The 23,309-nt window shown below is 49.6% G+C and overlaps 7 protein-coding genes across 7 annotated transcripts; 5 read left to right on the top strand and 2 right to left on the bottom strand.

Moving 5' to 3' along the window:
• Window positions 1-973: 973 nt before the first annotated feature.
• N7481_005812 (DUF3455 domain-containing protein) lies at window positions 974-1,798 on the top strand (the record flags this gene model as incomplete). The annotated part of the gene is made up of 2 exons (XM_057265031.1): window positions 974-1,633; window positions 1,691-1,798. 2 exons carry the CDS (start codon window positions 974-976, stop codon window positions 1,796-1,798), a joined length of 768 nt encoding a protein of 255 aa, XP_057122751.1.
• A 2,849-nt stretch (window positions 1,799-4,647) lies between these two features.
• Window positions 4,648-5,133, top strand: N7481_005813 (uncharacterized protein; the record flags this gene model as incomplete). Its single annotated transcript, XM_057265032.1, has 3 exons — window positions 4,648-4,795; window positions 4,847-4,933; window positions 4,991-5,133. 3 exons carry the CDS (start codon window positions 4,648-4,650, stop codon window positions 5,131-5,133), a joined length of 378 nt encoding a protein of 125 aa, XP_057122752.1.
• Window positions 5,134-6,218: 1,085 nt separating this feature from the next.
• N7481_005814 (SAP domain-containing protein) lies at window positions 6,219-7,064 on the top strand (the record flags this gene model as incomplete). Its single annotated transcript, XM_057265033.1, has 1 exon — window positions 6,219-7,064. The coding sequence occupies one exon, from the start codon at window positions 6,219-6,221 to the stop codon at window positions 7,062-7,064; it is 846 nt and encodes a 281-aa protein (XP_057122753.1).
• Window positions 7,065-9,600: 2,536 nt separating this feature from the next.
• N7481_005815 (uncharacterized protein) lies at window positions 9,601-14,241 on the top strand (the record flags this gene model as incomplete). Its single annotated transcript, XM_057265034.1, has 1 exon — window positions 9,601-14,241. One exon carries the CDS (start codon window positions 9,601-9,603, stop codon window positions 14,239-14,241), a length of 4,641 nt encoding a protein of 1,546 aa, XP_057122754.1.
• A 525-nt stretch (window positions 14,242-14,766) lies between these two features.
• On the bottom strand, window positions 14,767-16,323 carry N7481_005816 (arylsulfotransferase family protein; the record flags this gene model as incomplete). The annotated part of the gene is made up of 1 exon (XM_057265035.1): window positions 14,767-16,323. The coding sequence occupies one exon, from the start codon at window positions 16,321-16,323 to the stop codon at window positions 14,767-14,769; it is 1,557 nt and encodes a 518-aa protein (XP_057122755.1).
• Window positions 16,324-17,225: 902 nt separating this feature from the next.
• Window positions 17,226-18,969, top strand: N7481_005817 (annexin; the record flags this gene model as incomplete). Its single annotated transcript, XM_057265036.1, has 3 exons — window positions 17,226-17,349; window positions 17,422-17,511; window positions 17,567-18,969. The coding sequence occupies 3 exons, from the start codon at window positions 17,226-17,228 to the stop codon at window positions 18,967-18,969; spliced, it is 1,617 nt and encodes a 538-aa protein (XP_057122756.1).
• A 436-nt stretch (window positions 18,970-19,405) lies between these two features.
• On the bottom strand, window positions 19,406-22,169 carry N7481_005818 (SH3 domain protein; the record flags this gene model as incomplete). The annotated part of the gene is made up of 2 exons (XM_057265037.1): window positions 19,406-22,006; window positions 22,113-22,169. 2 exons carry the CDS (start codon window positions 22,167-22,169, stop codon window positions 19,406-19,408), a joined length of 2,658 nt encoding a protein of 885 aa, XP_057122757.1.
• Between the last annotated feature and the right edge of the window lie 1,140 nt (window positions 22,170-23,309).

Genomic DNA, 23,309 nt, shown 5'->3' on the forward strand with positions numbered 1-23,309 from the left:
GCCTCACACCAAACTCACCGTTGCGCTGGGTGGGCGCTTAGGGTCTATTTATGTCACACACTTGCCGTTTCAGTGGAACAACCCTCAATACACCTATTTTTAAAAACTATCTAGATAGAGAGTCACTCTATGTATTTATACATTAAGTTTTGCTGTAGTGTCGATATTTGCGCCTTGGGGCAAAGTGTTATGGTCCTCGGGTTATTGGTATCTCAAGACGAAGTAATCTTGTTCGATACAGAAGTTTACTAGTACTACGGGGATATGCTATTGTAAATAGAATTTTGATGAAACTACTTGCTCAACGAAGTCCCAGATCTGTCGGCCCCATGATAGTCAAGATGAAATATGATTTGAGCACAGTGGTCACACCGACAGTTCCCAGGCGGCTGGTAGGACACTGCCTTTGGGATGTAACATTCTCTAGGCTATATTAGATAGTAAAGTCTATGCATGCCTTTTATTGGTCACTGAATTGGAGCTAAAATTACTTGCTGGGCCTTCATAGATCGGATTCTTAGTCGCGAAGCTTTTAGTTCACCTTTGCCAGAGTAGCTAACAAAGAGAACAGTTTTAGTATAGGTGGCCCAATGTTGGCCCCATTTTGTCAGCCTTGAAGACTTTTTTTATTGGGATGATTAGACATAGCCGCCTTTTCTGACGTGGTATACCTCAAAAGAAACAGGACCACCTTGCACAGCATTTAAAGTTTGGACATATTGGACTGGAGTAAGCCTTGTCAACTTCTTGCCTAGTATCCGAGCCAAAGAAAGAGTGCATGTTCTTCAAGTTTCTTTGTGCTGGGCCTTTTCCTCCTGGGCGCTTCCGCTTATTTAAGTAAACTCTCTCCCCTCTTGTTTCTGATTTCCCAAATTCCAACCCTAGCCTTCTATCATCTTTGTCATCTTTCCATTCTTGACTGAGGCTCGATTCCCGAAGAACACATATTATTCTCCGTATAATCATTGCCATAATGTTGCGAATCATCTTGGCGCCCCTGATACTCCTGACTACATGTCTACTAGGAGTATCTGCCCTTCCCGGCCCCTTGCGACTGGCCTCTACCTTCTCCCGCATCACCACCGAGTTTGATAATATCAGTTTGGGAAATTGCTCTCTCAACATTGTGACCCTCCCAATGAACTATACCAAGACCAAACTCCCAGAGCCGTCACCTCATTTGGATCTCAAGTACATTGCGTTGGGGCGTGGTACTCAAAACTACTCATGCTCATCCACCGAGAGCTCACATTCCTCAAAAAAGTCTGCAACACCGGTAGCGGTCGGAGCGGTGGCTACTCTTTTTGATGCATCTTGCATAGCATCACAGTCAGTGATGTTGCTCCACGAGCTCCCTGCAGTCATTGCTCAAACTCCGCTGGGGTCCTTTGCCCTCATGGTCGAGGCCTTGACCCTAACTACAAACTCGAGCAACCTGATCATCGGTGAACATTATTTCAATACCGCAGGAGATCCTTTCTTTGATTTGAACATGAGTGGGTCAGATGCATGGATGGAGTGCAAGAAGGATGCGTCTGTGAGCGCACCAACAAGAGTTTCTCGGATATCTGGAAAAGACGAGAGCAATGTTCCATGGTTAAAGCTTGATTGCAAGGATTGCAAGGGCATCAAGGTAAGCAAAATAGTCGAGTAGGTTTACAAATCAGTACCTTGCTGACACAATATCTAGGAAGTCTATCGAGTAATGACCGTCGGCGGAGTTGCTCCAACAACATGTGCAGGGCAGAATGATACCGTACTCGTTGAATATGCCGCAGAATATTGGTTCTACGGATGAAATGTAAATTAATGTTTATGAATTTGAAAATTATCACCGCCCATAGCAGATTAGCAGCTGCAAAACCCACCTAGGCACTTCATCAAAAATTATCCGAATTGCACTCTGCCATAGATCGTATCCCTCAGCCTCCACCTGAAAATGGCAAATAAGGTGGCTATAGGTCTTCTAGGCGCTCCTTCGGTCAACTTTCTTTGCTATTTGCAAGTGGAGGATAAAGGATGCAGCCTATGGCAGAGTGTAATTCGAATAATTTTCGATGAAGTCAGGTTTACATTTAACAATCTTGCACCAGGTGATGACCCTCAAGGTCCTCATCGCCAAGAAAGTGTTCACGCTTTGGTAAACGAATATAGCAGACAAATTGGTGATTTCATGGAACGAATTCGTGAAACAGTTGCTATTCGCTAACCGTTTTATTCCCTTTCATGTCTTCAAGTTGATTTACATTGAATGAGAATCTAGTCTATGTATTAAATCTTAAATGCTTCAAATAACCAGGCCTAGGGGTCGTAGGAATACCTGTCCTTCAATATTTTTATCACCAGAGAGAAAGGGTGCTAACCAGGAATGGTATTGTAGCTACTAGTAGTCGCAGTTGAAAGCTACGAAGATTCGGCACGACAGTCGCCACTGGCAGTAATTCGCATGAACGACCAAAGAATAAAGAAAACACGACGAGGCCTTATCAGGTAGAGAGCTCTGATTTTACACTTTTAATCGTCAGAAAGAAGAAATATTGTACGCCCTGTATAACCTGTGCCCTGTAGCATTTCGATAGTGATATTGAGAGTTTCAAGGATATTCGAGCCATTGAGAAGCCTTTCCTAATATGGCGGAGGATGGACGTTCCGGTACAATTCAAGTTGCGCATGTGGTAAGGTCTTCCCAAGTTCCCTGCTGCTCCACTGAGCCCCTGCCCCATTCGCAAGTAGCAATATTGACCAAAGGCGGTAGTGAAAGCTGTTTTGAATGCGTGCTCGGGAGCTAGGGCACGGCCCAGTATCCATTTGCGGCGTCCGCTTTGAAGAAGACTTTCCAGCCGGACTTGGTGATCATTTTGTAAATAGGTTCCATTCACAAGAAAGTCTTTCCAATCCCGTGCCACATTGTGTATCTAAGACTACGTCTGTTGGTCCCTTGCCTGTGAATCTGCTGCATTTTGGCTATACACCCCTGATTTATCTATCTCGAGACAAGCGAGAAAACATGCGGGTTTCTAGGCCAAAAGTTTACTGACGCTCTTGTGGTCGATGAGGGGCGCAGGAAGGTGAGCTCAGAGGGTTGCGATCATGAGTGTTAATCTCGTCGCGTAGCGGCCATCCGAAAGGACCCTCGCCAGGAGGGTACTGGGAAACCATGCTGCTCTGACGATGATGTTCGATAATTGGTTTCGACTCTGAAGTCTAGGGACGAATATGAAAGTAACGATTCAGTCTACCTTCGTCTGAACATTGGTGCAGCCATGTGGCCACATTCCACTAACTTAAGACTGAGCCTGTGCATGATGTCTATCCTGGAAGATGAGACACCCAGGCCATAAGAAGTGGTTCCTTTGAATGTAGATATTACATCATTTGAGTCTTTTAGTGTGGTCAGCCAATGGATTTTACCTGAACTAGGAGCAGTAGAGAGGTATACCGTAGGATCATCCTAGCTTGAGAGTTAAGACCCAACCCTTGAGGTTGGACTGGCTAAGGTCCAAAGACTGGGGTTTGTTGAGAAGTTGAGAGATAACTTAAAAAGCTTTCTTTAACCAGTTTTCTCGGCAGAGAGCGAGGCAAAAGCGAAGAGCCAGCCGTCTTTATGAGATCGGTAATGCATAAGTGCTAGAAGTGAGTGACAATGATGGTGGTGGTGGTGGAGGAGGGCGAAGTGAAGGAAACAGGGTGTCACGATGTCCAAACGAATGATGAGGCAGCCCAGAAGGGTACTAATATGAGGAGCGAGAGATGTAAATGGAAATAAGAAGAAGAAGAAAGGAGGGGGAAGAGTCTGGATTGGAGGAGAGGTGCAGTAGTTGGAACGAGCGGGAGTGGAAAGAGCTATCTGGTCGGAGAGCGAGTATAGAGTAACTACAGGAATTCCCTGTAAATGTGGGCCACGTATCTATTACGCGTGCTTGTTTCTTGGCCTGTTTAAATTCTGGGATAGTTTGCTAGCATTACTGGGCGGTTTCCTGTTTAGACATGGTATTGCTACATACTGTAACAGATTCATGCTTCTCCGATGTGTATAGGCAAGAATGCCTTGATCTAGCCAAAGTCGTTTTGAGCTAAGAGAAAGCCCACAAGGCGGCGTTATCACGCCGACGATAAAACTTTAACTTAATGTACTAGCATACTAGTAGCGCCGAAACTACCCCGAAGGTTCACCTGTTGGTATACTGGTTAGTACCTATTTGGCATGGGAAATTCGTCCCGGAGAAGAAAGAATTGTATAAATTTGGTGATCTTAGCTTATTTCAGAAGTTATTCAACTCTCTGACCCAATCAAAATCTATATAATGTTGCTTTTAAGCATAATAACTTCAATCTCAGCCCTGAACCCCCACCGGGAAAATCACTAGGATCACATAATACCTGGTCAGGTAGGCGTGATCAAGTTAAATTGAGTTTGGAGAATAATCCACCTTGTCTCAATCTATTACATGTAGCACTGGGAACAATTTCAAGGCACCTATTCCACAAAAGTTCACCCCAGGTATCGGGACGATTGAAACTCGGATTCTATTTTAGGGTTAAAAAGAACCAGAAAGGACATATTCTTATACTTGGAAATATGCTATATACGACAAACTTGTGTACTTTTTTACCATCGGGGTAAGTTTTCAAATCCCTTGGGGTAGTATGTCTCCTTTTTCTAACAACCCTATTAAGCCTGTTGTCACTGGAATCGTTTATCTCCTCTACCGTCGCTATCCCAATAGCTGGATTCGTTACATTAACGTCCCAATTTTCTTCAATGCGGCGGGTAATATTCCGCCAGCAAATACTAGTAAGTGCGAAGATTGTATTGTGTGTTGTACGATAATGGCTGATTTAATAGCCCACTATTCTCTGTGGTTCATCGTTGGTTTTGCTTTCAACTATCTCATCCGCAAGCGCGCGTTCGACTGGTGGAGACGTTACAACTGTAAGTCTATAGATCAATTCGCCTTGATTATGGAGCTCTAACTGTTCTCGTTTCCAGACCTATTGCAAGCAGCCATGGATACTGGGACGGCCATTGCGACAATCATATTCTTTTTCGCCCTGGGATACCATGCTGTCCAATTCGATTGGTGGGGGAATACAGTTGGGTCCAACACGTACGATGCTAACTCTGTCCCATGACTTAAAGTTACCAAGGGTGGATTCTTTGGCAAAGGGCCCGGTGGATTTTGATCTTTGATCTTGTAGCTGCACTTGGTTATCCGATTTCATGGATTTTGACCCAGAACTCAAGATGCAAATATTCAATACTAGCCAAAATCTGCAGAAGCTTCTTTCGACCTAAGAAAATATCCTATCGAATTTCCTATCGAAAACTTGCAGCAATGTCCACTAAGAAACTAGAAGAACAAGGGAATAATAACCTACCAATAGCTACATAGCATTCGTGGCGCAGTCGGATATTCACGGTGTGGCGCAGTCCGTGCACATGCTCCACCAGTGGACTTCAGCATGTTCAGCGGACAGCTGTCAATTATGACTCAATGGACAAGGATGATGCAGAGTTTTCCGAGGGCTCAAGCTCCAACTTTCGACCTTGATATGGTCTGGCAGGTGCTTGGACCGGCGGCTCGGAGGATTTGTTAGCTGTCAGTAACGCTAAGCACTGGCCATCATCTTATCCAGGGTTGCCGATCCTAACCAGCAGTGACAAGTTGCAAGGTAGACTCGCCCAGTCGGAGTCACCGAATGATACATGGGACTGCAAATTATGGACAAAGTTTGTAGCCATGTATTCCGTGTCGGACTTGGCCAGCAGAGGTTCTTTGCCACTTGCAACATGGCCATCTCTCTGCTGGATGAGGGGTCCACATAGGGTGTGCGGAGGAATAATGTCTCTTGACCGGAGTGCACAATGCATAATTGAGACTGCCGAGTTGTTGTATGTTGTAGTTGATGTTGATATTGATGTTGTGTGTTATAGTGTTGTTGAATAGAAACTGTGGCTGGTGATCACGTGGCAAGGCAGCCACGACCGCGACGGTCGGCCGTCGCGTCGTCATTGGCAATTGCTACAGCATTCATTCCTTCAATTGCATCCATTTCATATCCACCCATCACACAAGGCATGCAGAGTAGTGACATTTGATATACTATCACACTCTATCTCAATCTGCCATTCCCCACTATAACCCGACGTCACCCCCGACACCTACCCTCTTACCCTCTCCATACCGCACGTCGCAATCCGAAGCCCACCTCTCAATATGGCTACCGACTACGGCAAGAAGACCAACGCTGAATTGGTCGAGATCCTCAAGTCGCGCTCGCTTGCGCACACCGGAAAGAAGGCGGATCTGGTCGCGCGCCTCCAAGAGGATGATGCAAAGAACGCCGCTGCTCCCACGGAGACAAAGGCCGACACCGCCGAAGATGTGATCGACTGGGACGACGATGTTCCCGCCGAAGCTGCGAACGCAGCGACCGAAGCTGGTGCGACTGCTATTGCTGCTGGCGGCAAGGGTGCCGTTGCCAACCCCGTCGCCGTCCCGAATCAAAAACTGGATGTTGATCCCGCCGCGACAGACGACCTGACGGTGGAATCGACTGGTCTTACCGATGCTGCCCAGCCTGAGGCTGCTGTCGAAGAGGTGGAGAAGAAGCCTGCGGTGGATTATACCCGAGGTCTTCCCGCCACGGAGTTGGAGGAGGAGCTGAAGAAGCGCAAGGCGCGCGCTGAGAAGTACGGCATCGTCGAGGACCACGAGACAGCCGTCAAGGAGGCCGAAAAGCAGCTCTCCCGGGCGAAGCGCTTCGGTACTGGAGCCGAGGCTGAGGATGGTTCCACTGTGGGTGTCCACGGCCTTGACCAGGCTCTTCCCAACGAAAAGTCCCGCAAGAGGGGTCCCAGGGACCAGGGGGGCCGTGGAGGCAAGCGACGGGATATGGGTCGAAACCGCAACCGCAACGGTCGTGGGGATGGACGTGGAGATGGAGTTCAGAAGCGGGCTGGAGGTGGCAATGCTGCCTCGGGCCGGCCCAAATCGAACTTCAGTGAGAAGGACAATGCAGCAATGGAGGCTCGCAAGAAGCGATTTGCACAGGCGGCTTGAGCTTGGTGGAGTGAATCTCAAGGAAGTTGCTTTACATATCGGGTTTACTTATTTACGGGCGTTTGTAATATGTTAACAGGGAATCGAACTGAATTTAATTCGGATTCAAAAACTTATATTCAGATTTGGAAGAAGGCATTTGAACAATGCATATTGTACGGACAGTAGAGAGGAGTATTATGTGCTGACCAAAGTAAGTTCCTTTGAGGGTTTCAATTGTCATCAACCTTGGAACGCTCTTCCTCCCTCCCTCTCTCCCCTCTCTTTCTCTCACCACTCCCTCTCTGTCCCTAAAGTTCTCACTTCCCCAATCCGTGCGAAGAAGCGTGGAGAGCCTTTTTTCTCTGTCGACTTCCGAAACCCCACCAGCTGAAATGTGCATTAGCCTCTCGTTCCTGCAGCGTGGGCGCTGACCAGTGTGGCTTCAGAACGGGGCTGGCCCCTCCAGATCGGCACAATACAACGGGATCGACGAACCCACCTGTCGAAAGGAAAGCCTTCAAACGTGATACTTTGGACCTCGCCGGCATCGGCTTGGGGTTTACTTTGTGCTTCGTCGCACGGTCTCAAGACGGGATGGGCAAACAGTGCGGAACAAGATGGTCCACTTCCCCGCCGCCAATGAGGCCGATGGGATGGATGTGATATGGCCAGGGCTCGTCTTTAGCGCCATCTCCACCGAGAATAGACCAGGTCATGAATCCCGGGCTCTTGTTCGCTCCCACTGTTATTTTTAGGGCGGTAAGACGTGCAATGAGCATCGAGAACGCCATGCTGCTACGAAGTGGAGTCGCCGTAGCCCCGGGGTTTAACCACCAAGAAGAGTCAACGCCATCTACGACATCTCACTGGCGGACGAGACTTGACCTATCCAACAGAGCCAACACCACCAATAGCATCAACAGTGTATGCTCAATTTTGGGGTCGGAGAATTGGGGCCCTGGTCTCCTCCTATCCTGGTTCACGGGACGGGCCTTGCTCTGAACCAGACTCTGGATAACGGGTTTAACGTGGTCACAAGTGGATTCGGTCTTGAAATTTCGAGTTTCGGCACTGAAAGGGAATTCTCACCATATAGTGCCTGGTAGGATAGTTGCTAGCTTGAAAGCACTAGCTCATCGCCTGCCAATGTACCATGTACCCCCATGCCTAGTATGTACAGCTGCATCTGCATCTGCATCTGTGCGCCCTTGGATAATTCTCCGAGTTCTGGGGAACAGTCGCGAGCTGGCAACCGTACTAGGTACTATCTAGCGACATCTTTCCACACAAAATGAGCCGGAGAAAGAAGCAACGTGCGCAAAGTCAGCCTTTTTGGGCGGATCGACGGTGCAGTCCGATCGGGTTCGGCGTCTCCGATCGATGCGTTGGCAACGAGACGACGCAGACGCGGTGAGCCTCTCGTTGGCTCTTCTATCCAACTATCAGCGGTATCTGTCTACGCACCTTGGAAGTAGTCAGCTGAGATTGCTGGACTCGCTGAACTCGCCGAGCTCGTTCGTGGGATATCGCCAGGTCGTTCAGACGTGGGCCGATGCGCTATTCCTTCCACCCGGCGCCACTGGCCCTTGAAACAGCACGACGGTTCGTGATAGGAGTAGCGAATTAACTTTGTCTGGTATTTTTTCGGGGCCGATGCTTCAAACGTGCACGATCCGGGCCCCTCGCAGGCCCCAGACCCTGGCGTCCGCGCATCGGTCCTCATCACAAATGTAGTCACAAATCTACGCCCAATGACGGTTCAGTTGGCCGGCTTCTCCTGGCCAGTACCGGGTCCGCCGTCGAGTTGATCCGAAGATGCCACTCGCTGCTTTCTATATGGCGTACCCAGAGGCTTTCTCGCTAACCCCCACATTGCAAGAGGGGGAAGAAACCCAGTCAGCACATAAAGTCCGCCTCGCGGTGTAGTAGTCTGATCACGTCTTGAATTTTTTCTTTCTTCTTCGGCCACGACTATAATCCACGGCGGTCAAAACTTGATTTCCTTTCTGGGGGTTTTTATTTTAGGCCCCTATGGATCTCCCACCTCTGACGTGGCCGAGGCTGGAAAATCCTGAGTGCCACATTGCTCCAAACTGTGGCGAAGCAGCTGCAGCTCCGCTGGCGCCGATCAGCCCAATGTCGGTGAATTTCCATATTTTATCTACCTGACGTCTGCAAGTTACTTGTTACTTTCGTCATTCATGATTTTTACTGTTAATTCTAATTACCTTTTTGCTCTATAGTTGGCGTCACATTCGCTTTGAGATACCCTGGGGCCGCACAACCTCATTCTCCTCTTTCTATCTATTAATCAATTCTCGCTGGCAAGTGGTTTGAAGACCTACCTGTGGAGAATAATGTGGTAGAAAATTGTACGCTCATCCGCCATCTACTTCAGAATATTGTTTCCATACTTATTCAGACTCTGGCGCTTAGAGGATTTCCCTTGCCACATTGCTTACGCCCGTGATGATTACGATTTCGATGCACATGTCCTCATTAGCAGACATCTTGTCTCAAAATTGGAGTCCCCAACTTCTGTCAACGTCGCACCATGTCGTCGTACAATCATGACGACCGTCGCATGCCGTCGAATAATCAATATGCTCAGCCTGCAGACATATCACATCGAGGTACCACCACCTCTAGAATGACATATGCGCCTCAAAACCCTCGATCTCAAATAGCACGACCTCTCAAATTTACACCTCGAAATAATAGGGCATCGTCTGTATCTGCGGCAGAAGGAATTGGTCAAGTGCCAGCTTTATCAACGTCAACGCTACAGCCGGCCACCCGTACTAAGCGCCTGTCAATGCTCCCACGCCCAAGTACTGGTGAACCACATTCATCAGCCTCCCCTGCATCATCAATATCGCCTCAGTTCTCAACTCAATCGATACCCTCGTCTATATCTACACCCGATATCACCAGCCCATCTGCATTTGTACCTACATACCAAGCCTCCCCTCCAAAACGACCTCGCAACGTGCTTCGGAGAAAAGCACCAACAATAGGAAAACATGTTGAACAGCAGTCCCAAAAGCTGAGCCTACTCATACCCCAAACGTTTCGCTCTGTGGAAATGAAAGACGTCAAACCTCAAACGTTTTCTATCTCCCAATCCATTGAGCCACGCAAACTCGCAAAAACCTCAGCAAATGAAAGAGTTCAATATGTGATGGATACACCGACCCATGGCCCGGTCGAATTGGCAAGTCTTCGTACAGCAGTCCCCACTGAGCCCCTACTACCCTCAACAACTCCCCTCATTCCTTCTGCGAGTACTCCTTCGACCAGATATTCGGAATCTCCTGGCATGTGGAGTCGCGGCTCGACGCCAACCTCGCTGTCCTCATACTCTCCAGGCGTTGTGCATTCGACCAAAGTTGGTCGTTTGAGACAGCCAAGCACATCACAAACCAGATTGCCAGTATTTTCGCCTCCAGCCACAACCACGAGTCCACAGAGTGCAACAGTTGAGCACGTAGAGCTGAAACCGCAGAAAAAGACAACACCCAAGCTGCCTGCGTCATTGACTGCCGGCACAAGACCAGCTATCAATACCTCCAAGCAGCCGAGTAAACCTGATGTTGCCATCTTAAGAGGTCCGCCACATAGCCCGCCTCCAAGGAAGTCATCAACGAAGTTAAGTCCATCAAAGGAGGTTGATATTGATGTCGAAAAGGCCAAGAAGGAAGTTGAAGAGGCTGAGCTGGAACTTTTCAATTCCCATCGCCCGGGAAGTGTCATTTCGAGCCCAGCGCCAAGTGTGCCGAAAACTCCACCGCGACCTAGTAGAGATGGTGCGCCGCGTCTAGATCTTGAAACTTCGCCCGTGATAAAAAGCAATCTACCATATCTCAGATCGACAGGTCATACGCGTCGCGAATCGGCCGAAAGAATACGGATACAGGGACAGAAAAGCACCACTCCGATTCCAAACCACTCTGCCGCCACTTCAACAGACTCTTTGCGATCTAAGGATCTTTCACGGATTCCATCACGGGAAGCAGGCTCTCCTGTCATGGTCCGCAAATCACCTCGAACACTGACCAAAGAGCCGCCTAGAGATAAATCCGAGACAAAAATAGTGGCCGCTTCTCCCAAACGCTTTGGTCTATTCTCTAGGAAATCAAAACCAGAACTGGATGATTCATTGATCGACCAAGCTCGTACGGCTCGCAAGGGACCGGCTGCAGGGACCGGCCATGAGGGATATGGGAAATATTCTCAGCGGGGCCGCAAAGCAAGTGCCAGCGGCAGCACTGGCACGAGAACGAGATCAACGAGTACAACAAGGAGTGTTTCTCGTTCAGTAGCCAGCAGTAAAGGGAGCATGTCTAGTCGACCCGACCTTGAGTTGGATGACTTCTTCTCGAGCCGACTAGAACCGGTCGTCATTACCGGCGGAGGCATGGATGGGGGAACTCTTTCACGGACCCAAAGTGAGCAGAGCATCAGCAGCATGAGCGTGACGTCTTCAAACCTTCCTCATCCGACACCGCTTACATCTTCAACTGTGCAATCTACTGAGTCATTGGCTACTTCCACGGGTACTTTTGGGGAAGCAAATACGCCCAATGAATCCGTTGCGAGCCTTGGACAAACTAGAAGCAAGAGCCCGGTAAAAAAGCCAGCCCTTGTCAACCCCAAGTTTCAAAAGTCACGGATGCCGGTTCCCAAAGGCAAAATGAGTACGCTGGCATCCAGTCCCAGTGCCACGTCTCTCTCGAGCCACGACACAGCTTCAGCAGCAAAACAAGCCCCGAATGTCTCTTCAATATCGCCCTCCCCCAAGCAAGAGCCTAAAAAGTCGGAAGAACAACAGGTAAAGAAATCGAAATCCTCACGTTGGAACCCTTTCCACAGAAGCCGTGGCAACGATGTCAAGGGCTCCTCCCAAACTATCCTTGTACCTGCGCCAGCTGCTCACGCGGCCCAGCTTCATGCTGCTATCTCTCCTGTTCTGAATATCCGACCCGTTGCTCACTACGCAATTGTTGACGAAGATTCCGACGAGCTTGAACGGATTATCAGCAACATTGAGCATTCACCACCAACGGAAGAAGAGGTCCCTGTCGCACCAGTGGAAGTTCCTGCGGGACTGAATATCAAGAAAAGACAGCCATCAATTCTACTCCGCTCTCCGCCCAAGATGCATGGTGAATTCGACGGCGACAAACCTTCTCCGAAGACTGCCATGTTCAATCGCAATATCATGGGTTCAGAACCTGAGGGTAGCCCCGAAGACCGCCGGCCAAGAAGACTTGCCTCAGTAGGCCGCATTCCAAAGGTAGTCTCAAGGCGTGATAGGCAACTGAGACAGGACATGCAGTCTTTTTCTCGACCGTTCAGTGTTGCGGAGTCGCTCTCTATCCCGGCCCCGGTAGTGGAAAGCCAAAATGAATATCATCGACATGATAAATCTTCTCCCAACGTGTCGTCAAGCAAGCCTTTCGACTGGGGATATGGCTACAACCCAGTGTTTAGCGCACCCGAGCAAATAAGCGCCTTGGACTTCCTTGCTGGCCCTTACTCAGCCAGTGAGTTTCTTCACTTTTCGCCTCCGCACAAAGGCTCTGTTTCATCAAGCAGTTCCGGGGCCCTAGCTGCTGTCACTGCTGTTGTTCCCGGCGCAGCCACTGCGCCGACCCAAGATGAGGTGTGGAACGAGTACGATGACCTTATAGATCACTTTTCCCCAGAAGAGCCGAAGCCCGATGAATCCGCTAAACCTGAGGATGAATCTAGATTCCAGAAAGCAACAATGGCAAGCATCGCTCTTCAGGATGGCTTAAAGAATCCTAACTCGCTTCAGCCACCATCCCTGCCAAGAGGCGAGGAGTCTAATAGGGACAGCAGTGATTCAGTTCACCTTCGCCGCTCAAGAATTGTCTCTGCTTTGTATTCACCAATGGCCCCTTCAACCCAGCCATCCTACAGCGATCTTATTGCTAGCTACGGAGACCGTGAAGAAAATCTCGGCAGTCCTCGAACTCCCAAATTGGACTTTTCAGACCATGTCCAGCATCAGCAATCGTCATTCTTGCACTCCCTTGCGGCGGTTGCTTCAACGAAGCCAAAGTCGGATGGACGCAGAGCTGTTTACGAGCCCTCCGAGCGTGACTGGGATGCTGTGACACGTACCAATATGCGATCTGCTTCCCTAATGACTAGTCGTTGGCTATCATTTGGTCGTGTTCTCTTCAGCCCAGCACACAACCATGTCAAGTCTGGAACTCATGGGAGAATCCTTGTGATTGATGGCCTTGGGAACGATGACTGGTCATTTTACTGCTCCTTGACCTATCCAGATGCGGAAGTATACAGTCTAAGCGGCCGACCAGTTTCCACAGCCATATCTCACCCTGCTGCCTGGCAACCTCCGACAAATCACCACACAGTCTATCATGCCGGGCTACAGAACCCTCTTCCATTTCCGAAGGACTACTTTGCAGTTGCAGTCTTACGATTCCCCGCAGCAACATCCGAGGCGGTGCAAAACAATATGCTTCAAGAGTGCAGGCGAGTTCTTCGTTCCGGCGGCTACCTCGAAATGAGTGTGCTAGACCGAGACATGGTGAATATGGGTGTTCGCACCCGCAAAGCTGTTCGGCGATTGAAAGAAATGACATGTCTTGCCAACTCAACAATCAGCCTCAGCCCGGCAAGTGATAGCGTCCAACGACTTATCGGCACTCAAGGATTTGACAACCTTCGCCGATGCATGGTTCGTATTCCAGTCGCGGGAATGGTTGTCCGATCTTCCGACTCAACGACATCCTCCTCGGGTCGGTCTTTTTCTGCATCGGCCGGTACCCAATCAACCGGATTCTCCTTTCCTAATACTTCTACTTCTGTCTCCACGGCGACAGGAAGTCAGAGCACACGGACAGCATCCAAATCGTCCCCCTCGGATGATAATATCTCCCTGGGAGACCTCCTCTCAGACCCCTCTCCTTCTGCTGCGAATGACGAGTCCATTGCCAAGATTGTGGCTCGTGTTGGTCGTTGGTGGTATACCAAATGCTACGAGGACCCGGTTCTCCCCAATACGGGCGACAACGACCCCAGCATGTGGAATGATCGCAAGACGCTCCGCGAGTGTCAAAAGCGAGGCACTGGATTTCGCATGCTCATTGCATATGCACAGAAGCCGAGTGAGGTTAAGCGTCGCACAGCAAGCGTTTAATGAACACCTGGGCAGTACTACACGCCTACCTACATGATAACTTTACGAAGCATGATTTCTACTACATGATTTGCATGATATATCCAATACCCTTGCGACAGTCTAATAGTTCTTTCTTTTTTTTTTTTTTTTTCGCTTTTTGCCTTCTTCCATTCACTTCAATTTTTTACCCCTGTGCAAGACTTTCGGTCCTTTACTCTGCCCTCATTTCCTGTTCGTGTTTGATACATTGTGGAGAGGAAAGCTTTACGACTTCAGATTTGCATTGACCTCGCGGTCTCTTGCGCGGAATTTATATCCCGGCTGGCACTGGGGACGTTTGATTTAATGATCCGTGCGAGATATTTTCGTGTATATTGTTGAATAATTTGCATTTGCGGCAGTTTCCAAGGTACTACCCGCTAGGTAATCTTGCTGGCTTTCTGTGATACCCGATTCATAAGCTGGACTTAAAGGATAAATTTATTCAAATATTGCACAGAGCCTCCGCTCACAAACTCTTGGGATATCTTGAGCATTCGAGATTCAAGAATATTCAAGTCGTAGCTTGTAATCCCTTGTTTTGACGACTGAAGAGGACACCAATCGGTGACCTCGGACATCAAAAGCCTCGGCTAACACACGGATAGGTGTGTGAGAAGTGCGAAAGGCGGTTTCGAACCCAGTCCTCTTCGCTTGACCCAGTAGCATTTTCCGTCCCTTTTCATCTTCCCCGAAGAACTTCCACATCTTACTCTCTGTGTCTCCGTTCCAACTGACATACAAAGCTGTTCCATTCGACTCCTTGAATGCGACCAAAGCTGGCTCCTCATATGGCAAAGCATGCCAGTCAAACTTGAAAGCACGGTAATTCTCTGATCCGGGACCAAACTTTCCAGAGTCCATTCCGGAAAAGAAGATTGTCGTGCCATCAGGCTTGTGTTCTGACATGGCCCCGTCATACCCCCAATTAATGAACGCATTCCCATTCGGAAGCAGTTGCAAATTGCCCTGCGATCGAACAGAGAGATCCTCCGGTGCTCGGAACTCAGCAATGAGCTTCGAAGTCCAGCTTTCAGTATCCAGCTCGACAACCTTTCCGGCACTATATGCGCGGGTTTGTAGATCCGGTCCACCGGCGAGATTTTCATGGGCAGAGTTATCAAAGAAAGAAATTATTTCCTTCGATCCTTTCGTCTCATGTTCGAGATATTTATGATGCATTCTGGTATCGTGCTGCCAGCAAAAATCCACTCCCTCTCCTAGAGAGAAATTCGAATTCGGCCCTCCAAGTTGCCAGATGATCTTCCCCGTGTCACCGTCCATCTTGAAGATCGTGCACATACTTCGGGCAGAGAGAAGATATTTGTTATTTGCCACATCTATGTCAAATGCGTTCATGTAAAAGTAATGCCAGGCCTGGCTCGAGTTCACGCCGGTACCGGCGTTTCCGCTTTCCAGGGTCAGGTTAGTTCCTGCAGGGTCGATATGTTCGAGAGAGCTCCATTCCCAGAGGACCCGATTTGTATCAGTATCCACCTTCTGTATTTTGTTATCCAGGATCCATTGCTGGGAATCGGATTCCGCTCCATAAGCCGAGAGATCGGCGATCTCGGGATCATAAACAGTGAAGACAGCGGAATGGTCATCGAAAATGAGAAACTCATGCTGATCGGCTAGTTTGTGTCCGCCACCCTTAATTTGCTTCAAAAGCCGATACTTATTATCGAAGATGCTAGTGTGGCCGTGCCCGTGGCCCATCGGTGAATTGTGCGAGCCTTCAAAGATCGTCAGGACCTGTTGTCCTCTATAATTCTGGACAAGGAAGTTTTCGCTTCGAGGTCCGACATAACCAAAGCCGGTCCATACTAAATCGCCTTTGTCGGTGAAGATATACGGTCCAGATTGTGCGGGCCCGTGGCCGGTATTATCTGCGTAGATGCTCTCGGGCGTGTAGAAAATCAGCCCATCGGCTGTTTCATTTGTCGCTGGGATGGAAATGTTTAACACCGGAGCGGCGAGGTCGGGTCTTGACTTGTAGGCGAGATTTGCACCTGCATAGCCAGTAAATAGCACGGCCGCTAGGTACGACAAATGGCCCATTTTTGGAACTTGAACTTGAACTTGAACTTGAACTTGATGGATCGGAGATGAATGTGTTGATGATGGAAACCCCTGGGAAGAAAGCAAAGACGGACTGGATATGATATGCCATCATTTTATGTTTCTCCTGTTGACGATCATCTTGGAGTATTCAATTGGAACCCGGCGAGATCCGTCGCCTTAGCGAAAAAAAAAAGATGATCGCTGGAGTAGTTGGAGATCATGGCCTTTGTTTGGTAGTCGTAGCCGAACTTGAGACGAGGGGTTGGGCTAACGATCAGAATTGCGGGGAACAGGTTCAATCAAGAAAGATTGAATATTTAGGAAGGAGCAAACGAGGGTGAAACTAATTGGTCTACTGCACCTGGGAGTAGTGATACTAGTAAGAGGGCTACACCTAGGTAGTAGGGGGCAATAGGAGGTTTAAGTTTGGTGCAGACTCGGACTCGGATATTAAATACTTCCAAGGTTTCTACTACCTCTTCAATAGTAGGAGCGTTTAGGAGTAGGCATCTCTTACTAATATATCAGAATACTAACTAGTACTACTTACTATTCTCATCCACGGATGCAAATCGCACATGGCTGAGCGAGTTTCGCCAACCATGGTTCCAAGCTTGATGCCCTGGAGTGGAATTAAGGTGCTTCTATTAATATTCTATGAATGATACCCAGGTACTCCGAGTCGCATCTCCACAGTTCGTGATTTATTAATTTCAGCCTTGTTGCACAGCCTCAGAATGATAATCTACGCTTTCCGATGTCGAATACTGGTGGCTAGTAGTTACTAGTACTGGTTACTAATAAGTTATAACCAACTACTACCACCACTACCACTCATCCAGTCTAGACTTTGCGCCACCAAGTCTCTGGGAACAGGCAGCATTCCCCTGCTGTGGCTTATGGCAAAAGACCGAACATTGGCACACGTCAATCTGATGATTAAACAGGCGCTAACACGAGCCCAGCAGGGCTGCGCACCCCCACCTTTCGATACTGCGCCACACTGCGAACCAGAGAACGAGAGCACGAGAGAACTCGAGGGACACAAGAACCACTCCGGGTTATAAGTCTGACCTGATCCTGATCTTCTTCTAGTTCTGTCAAACTCCTCTATTCCTTCACCCTACCTTACCCTCCACCCTTCCCCCACGTCATGTCTTATCAACAATACCCCCCCACCAAACCGTGAGTGACCCTGGATCATCACAAGAACACTAGTAGTTGTTCTAACCTGCAGCAGAGCCTCCATACGGCGCATACCCTCCTCAGCAGGGCCATCCTCCTCAAGGCTATCCCCAGCAACCTCCCTACCCTCAACAACCCTACGGTGCCCCTCCCGGTGCTCCTCCTCAACACCAACAAGGCCACTATCCTCCTCAGCAAGGCTACGGTCAGCCTCCCCCCACAGCCTCCGCATGGACAGGGTCATTACGGTGCTCCCTCTCCTCAACCTCCAGCAGGCTATCATGCTCCATCACCGCAGCCACCGTACGGACAAGCTCCCCCCACATGGTCAACAACCCTACGGCCAGCCGCAACACGGTTATGCCCCTCCTCCCCCCCGGGCCCCCGGGAGGTCCCGGCTATGGCGCCCCTCCCCCAGGCGCACACGGTGCTCCCCATGGCGCACCACATGGCGCACCTCATGGCGCACCCTACAGTGCCCCAATGGGACCCCCAGCCATGCCATCACTAGGCTACACGCCCGGTCAAACAGCCCCGGGAGACTTCCGCCAACAATGTGACATCATCCGCAAAGCAATGAAAGGCTTCGGTACCGACGAGAAAGCCCTGATCTCCGTCCTGGCCCCGCTAGACCCGCTCCAAATGGCTGCCGTGCGCGCCACATACACCACCCACATCGGCCGCGACCTGTACAAGGATGTCAAATCCGAGACGGGCGGATATCTCGAGCAAGGCCTCCTAGCCGTGATCGAAGGACCGCTCACGCACGACGTAGTCTGCGCCCGCGAAGCTATCGACGGAATAGGCACAAAGGAATGGATGTTAAACGATATCATCCTGGGCCGATCGAACGCCGATCTCAACGCCATCAAGACAGGCTACGAGCGCAAGTACCGTCGCAATCTGAGCGACGACGTCGCGGGCGATCTCTCCTTCAAAACGGCCGATCTATTCAAGGCTGTTATCCGCGCCGATCGTCGCGAGGAGTCCGTCCCCATCAACCCGCAAGCTGTCGAGGATGAAGTGCGCACGCTGCACGGATCTACCGCAGGCCGGATGGTTAATAACATCGCCGAGGTCTCGGGGATTCTGGCGCGCTCGTCGGACGCGGAGCTCAGGGCTATTGATCAGGGGTTTCATCGCCGGTATAATGTTTCGCTGGAGAAACATCTCGAGAAGGAATTTTCGGGTCATATGGAGGATGCTTTCTTGCATATGCTTCGTACGGCAACAGATCCTGCTATGCGTGATGCTATTCTACTTGAAGAGTGCATGTCGGGAATGGGGACTAAGGATGAAAAGCTTGTTGTTCGTGTGGTTCGCGTCCATTGGAACAGGAATCATAAGGAACGTGTCAAGGCTGCCTATCGCCATCGCTTTGGTAAGAACCTGATCGATCGTGTACGTGGGGAGACATCCGGTGATTACGAGCGCTTGATGGTTGCTCTTTTGGAGTAAGATTCCAAAGGATTGCAGGGTTAGCATGCCATTTTCCTTTTCATTTCTATTTAATTTGGGTGGTCGTCACTTCTGCCTTTTCCTTTTTTTCTTTTTGGCGTTCCCCAAGTTTCCATCGTCTTCCTCATTCAGCTTTCATTGTTGTTGGCAGTTTGATCTTCACCTTGCATGTACTTTATCAGATACCAGTTTTTCTATGCCCCCCATGAAATGAAATGAAATGTCGAGTGGATGACAAGTCCACTATTGTCGTGTCTGGACACCATATTCCAAGAAAGAGCGTAGAACAGATTCCTTGGTTCAATCAATTACATTCCAGTCGATATACATGCAATCATGCGTATCATAATCATCATCGTCATAATAATAATAACATCATGCAAGGGCATAAACTTGAACAGTGCAAGAAAACACCCCTCCAAGTCGATACCAATGCTCATTTAATCTCCCCGACCACAGTAACCATTGAACCAGGAAACAATCCCGTTCGGCCAGCATAACATCCCCAAAACCAGTCATCATTAATGTTCTCCACCTCCTTTATATGAGCACCACGCGGGAACACCAATTCATCATCGATCCCTTCTTCGGGGTAACAAGACCACATCGCATAGACGACGAGACCGACACCTCCATCTGGAGGGAAACGACGGAGAGGAGGAGCGTACTGCGATGTAGACGTACCGTTGTTTTGACCCGCGTTATCGGAATGAGAATATGTATAGCTGCCGTTTTGGGAGACGGGACTTCGCACACGTGAAGCTTTCTTGCGACGTTCTTGGCCTTGAGATTCCTTCCAGCTCCAATGGCCACTGCCAATTTCCGGGGACGCAATAGGCCCGCTGGTAACAGGAGATGATGCAGGCCAGCGATTCATATGTTCTTCTTTTAAAGCGTGTCCTCCAACCAGGTCTTGGACAATCTTTCGTCTTTGTCCATCTTGCCCATCTTCGAATCCTACAATGATCATCCGATGACCCTTTAGGCAAAGACGCCACCCATTGTATCCATTGTCTTTGGTAATCTTCGAGGTCATGACGAGTTTGCGGTAACAGTTTGTGCAGACATCATAATCTCCATCATTGCACTGTGAGCAATGAAAACGCGTCACCGAGGCCGGAATCGGGTAGGTGCAGATGTCGCAATTGGTGGAGAATGAAAGGATCTTGAAGCTCTCTGTAAGTGAGCTTGGTGATGTCGGGGTCGCCACTTCGGTCGAACTCGTCGTGGTAGTTGAGTCTCGGCTTCCGTAAACCCGCCGAATGGGTAAAAGGGGATCTGTGCAGCACCGGCCTTGATTCACACAGTGATTGCAGAAGCCCCAGTCTCCTTCGTTGCATTGACTACACTTCCAGAAACATTCGTTTGTCGAAGAGAAACAAATGTCGCAGAATAGCCCGGCTTGCAAACGTCGCGCAGGGTTATCGTTCGTCAAAGTTCTTTCGCCGTTTGTCACCACTTGGGACGATTCTCGAGGCTTTTCGTATTTTTGGGAAACGAGAAGATGGCCCGCATCAGAGGCCGGGGCTGGTCGGTTGTTTGATGATGCAAGCATCCGTTCAAAGGCTGCCTGTGCACTTTTTTGGAAGCCGTTCCATTGGAGACAGCCCCGGCTAGAACGATAACATCGAAGACAAAGGTGGTAGCTGCCATTTTTGCACGTCGGGCATCTTTTATGTAACTCATACTGAATATCCGGCTTGCTACATGCGTCACACGAGATCGACGGCTCGGGATACTGTGTTCGAGATGCTTTAGGTCGTCTTTCACTCCGGGGTGGTACAAGTGGCGACGATAGCGTTGGGGCCGAGCGCTCAATCGGAGTGGAACTGTGTGATAAATTGGAGTGTGAATTGACCGAGGTAGGGGAATCGGATGCAGATTGACTGGTGACATTTCTGGAGGGGGCCCTTTCTCGCCCTCCACCCATCCATGTCTCCGAAATGTTGTTGTCGGAATCTGTTGCCCGTCGCGTTCTGCTAGACGATTCTGCTCTTGAATGGCCCAAAGCCCCGCGCGTACGTTCGGAGGTCATATCGCTGGAAGACCGAACTGCAGGCCGTAGTGTGTCGTCGGAGGTCGATGCCTGGTTGACGCGAACGGGTGAAGTAGCCCGTTGTGTTCTACCTTGTTCTGAATTTCGTCGCCGATGCCCTCTAGTAGGGCGGGATGTGTTTGAGTCGAGTAGATGAGGTCTTGATATAGGTGGTCGTCGGTCATTATTGTCTCGAGTTGTAGTAGCCACTTCGTTGGATTCCCTTGCAGCCAGCGATCGCGGGCGATTATGGCCACTCTCATCGGGCGACTCTCTTCGTCTTTGTTCCTGCCGGGAGCCCGGTTGTTGCATATGCCTCCGGCGATATGCATCCGCAATGCGTTCGCTCAGCTCCTCCTCCTGTGAAGGGCCGAGATTGTCCAGGTTGATATCATCCAGCAAACCTTCCTCTATGATCTGTCGCATGATTTCCTCTTCCATGTTCTCGGCTTCCGAGGAGAGGCTCAAGAGTGAGCGCAAACTAGATTGGTGTTCGATCCGCCTTGTGCGCTCTGCATCTGAGTTTCGTGATGGGCGTCGTAGCCGCTCTGGGTCTTCCTCACGCCGCCGTCTCGAGCGACTATCCTCTCCATGTCCTGTCCGACGGGCCTCGCGTCGCGCCTGTGTCCGATTTTCTCGTAGACTCAATTCGCGGACCTCCTCCAATACCCGTCTATCATCCTCATCACCTTCACTTTCGTTGTCCTCCCGTGGTGGAGGGAAGACCGAGTCCCCGTGCTTATATCTTTGTGCGATCTCCTCCTTCTCTTCCGCTGATCTTGCTTGCTCGGGCTGAGCCAGAAGCACCATATCCAGTAAAGTAGTGACAGTAGCATTAGGGCGAGTGCCCCGTACCTCGGCTCGACATGATGGGCATGTAAATCGAGGTGAGGGATGGCGGCGTGAGCCCTGCGCGGAGAACCATTCCTTCAGGCAGGAACCGCAGAAGGTATGCAAACAGTCGAGGAGGGTGAGGGGCTGATAGAGGAGTTCGGTGCAGATCTATCAACAAGGTTCTAGATTAGCAGATGTCGCAGGCAAGGGGCAGAGTGGGAGGTGGGAGGCAAAGAGGAATGGAATGCTTCTGGAATGAGCACATATTACCTACCGAGCAGCCCAGCTCTTTCTCAAGGTCGGCCAAGCCAGGGCTTCGGACTTGAGACATCAGAAAGAAGCCACCAGGGCCGTATCTGGTGATGAGTGTGTGTGTTGTGGGACTTCAAATTGTAAATAGAGAGAAGAGCCAAGGAACGAAGGTGGTCACAACCAAGGCTCACCGGAGAGTGGGATGTGCGGGTGCGCGGGTGCGATGGGAAATCGGGTCCACCAAGCTTATCCTCCGCATCAATTTGGTCTCCCACTTTACACCTTACACTTTACATTTTACACTTCTTTTTTCTCCCTCATCTTACTCAGCTGCCTGCTTGGGGATTTTTTATTTGCGGCTCATGGATATGTCGGCACTGCAATGCGGTTGCATTGTACCACCAAGCTTCACGATCTCTTTGGTCCTCTATGGTGCTCGGGGCTACAAGTTTACCCCACGATGTGAATCGATGCTACACCTGAACGATTTAGATCACAATTCCAGATGTCCAACAATGTTGACTCTGTGATATTTTTAAAGAACAGATTTCTCTGGCAGATTCGCGGGGTTGGGCACCCAAGTGCCACGAGTTCGTCTCACCTTGATCTTGACCACGAGGCTATAATTCAGAATCTGCCATCTTACCATATCATTTACCCAACTCCTACCATCATTCAAACGGTCACGCTGACAATTTTCATCGTTTGTTAGCTGTGCGTTCGAAATGTCGCTTACCTGGACACAAAACGTGTGCGACTCTGTAGGCATATTCCTACTCAACCGCAGCTGTCCTAAGGCATTCTACCTGAAAACATTAGACCCTCAACTCCGAGCATCGCCAATAACAGATACCTATGGCTCAAGCGATCTGCAGCATTGATGTTTTGCACATCGGTTGTCGTCCACGGCAGCTTATACCCACACGTGATGGCATGAGACGGTATTGATTTCTTGATAATCAGTTTTCGTCTTGAGCGACGCAGGAAAAAGTGCTATTGAGACAATATATATGAGTTCAATCAAGTAACCTCCGGTCTCAGTAACGCAGGGAATAACTGGTGACATATAACTCTTGTTATGTTGCGTTGCGGAAGCTTATCACTCATGGAAACACTAACACCATTGCCGTGAAAGATCTGGTTCATGTTCCAGCAGAGGCGAATTCATACTAGTATTTTTAGCTTCGGGTGGCATATATTCCAAGGTTCATCTGAGATA

This window comes from Penicillium waksmanii (genome assembly GCF_028829765.1).
Source record: "Penicillium waksmanii strain IBT 27052 chromosome Unknown utg000005l:1.0-5232799.0:1.0-5237142.0, whole genome shotgun sequence".
NCBI classification, from domain to species: Eukaryota; Fungi; Ascomycota; class Eurotiomycetes; order Eurotiales; family Aspergillaceae; genus Penicillium; species Penicillium waksmanii.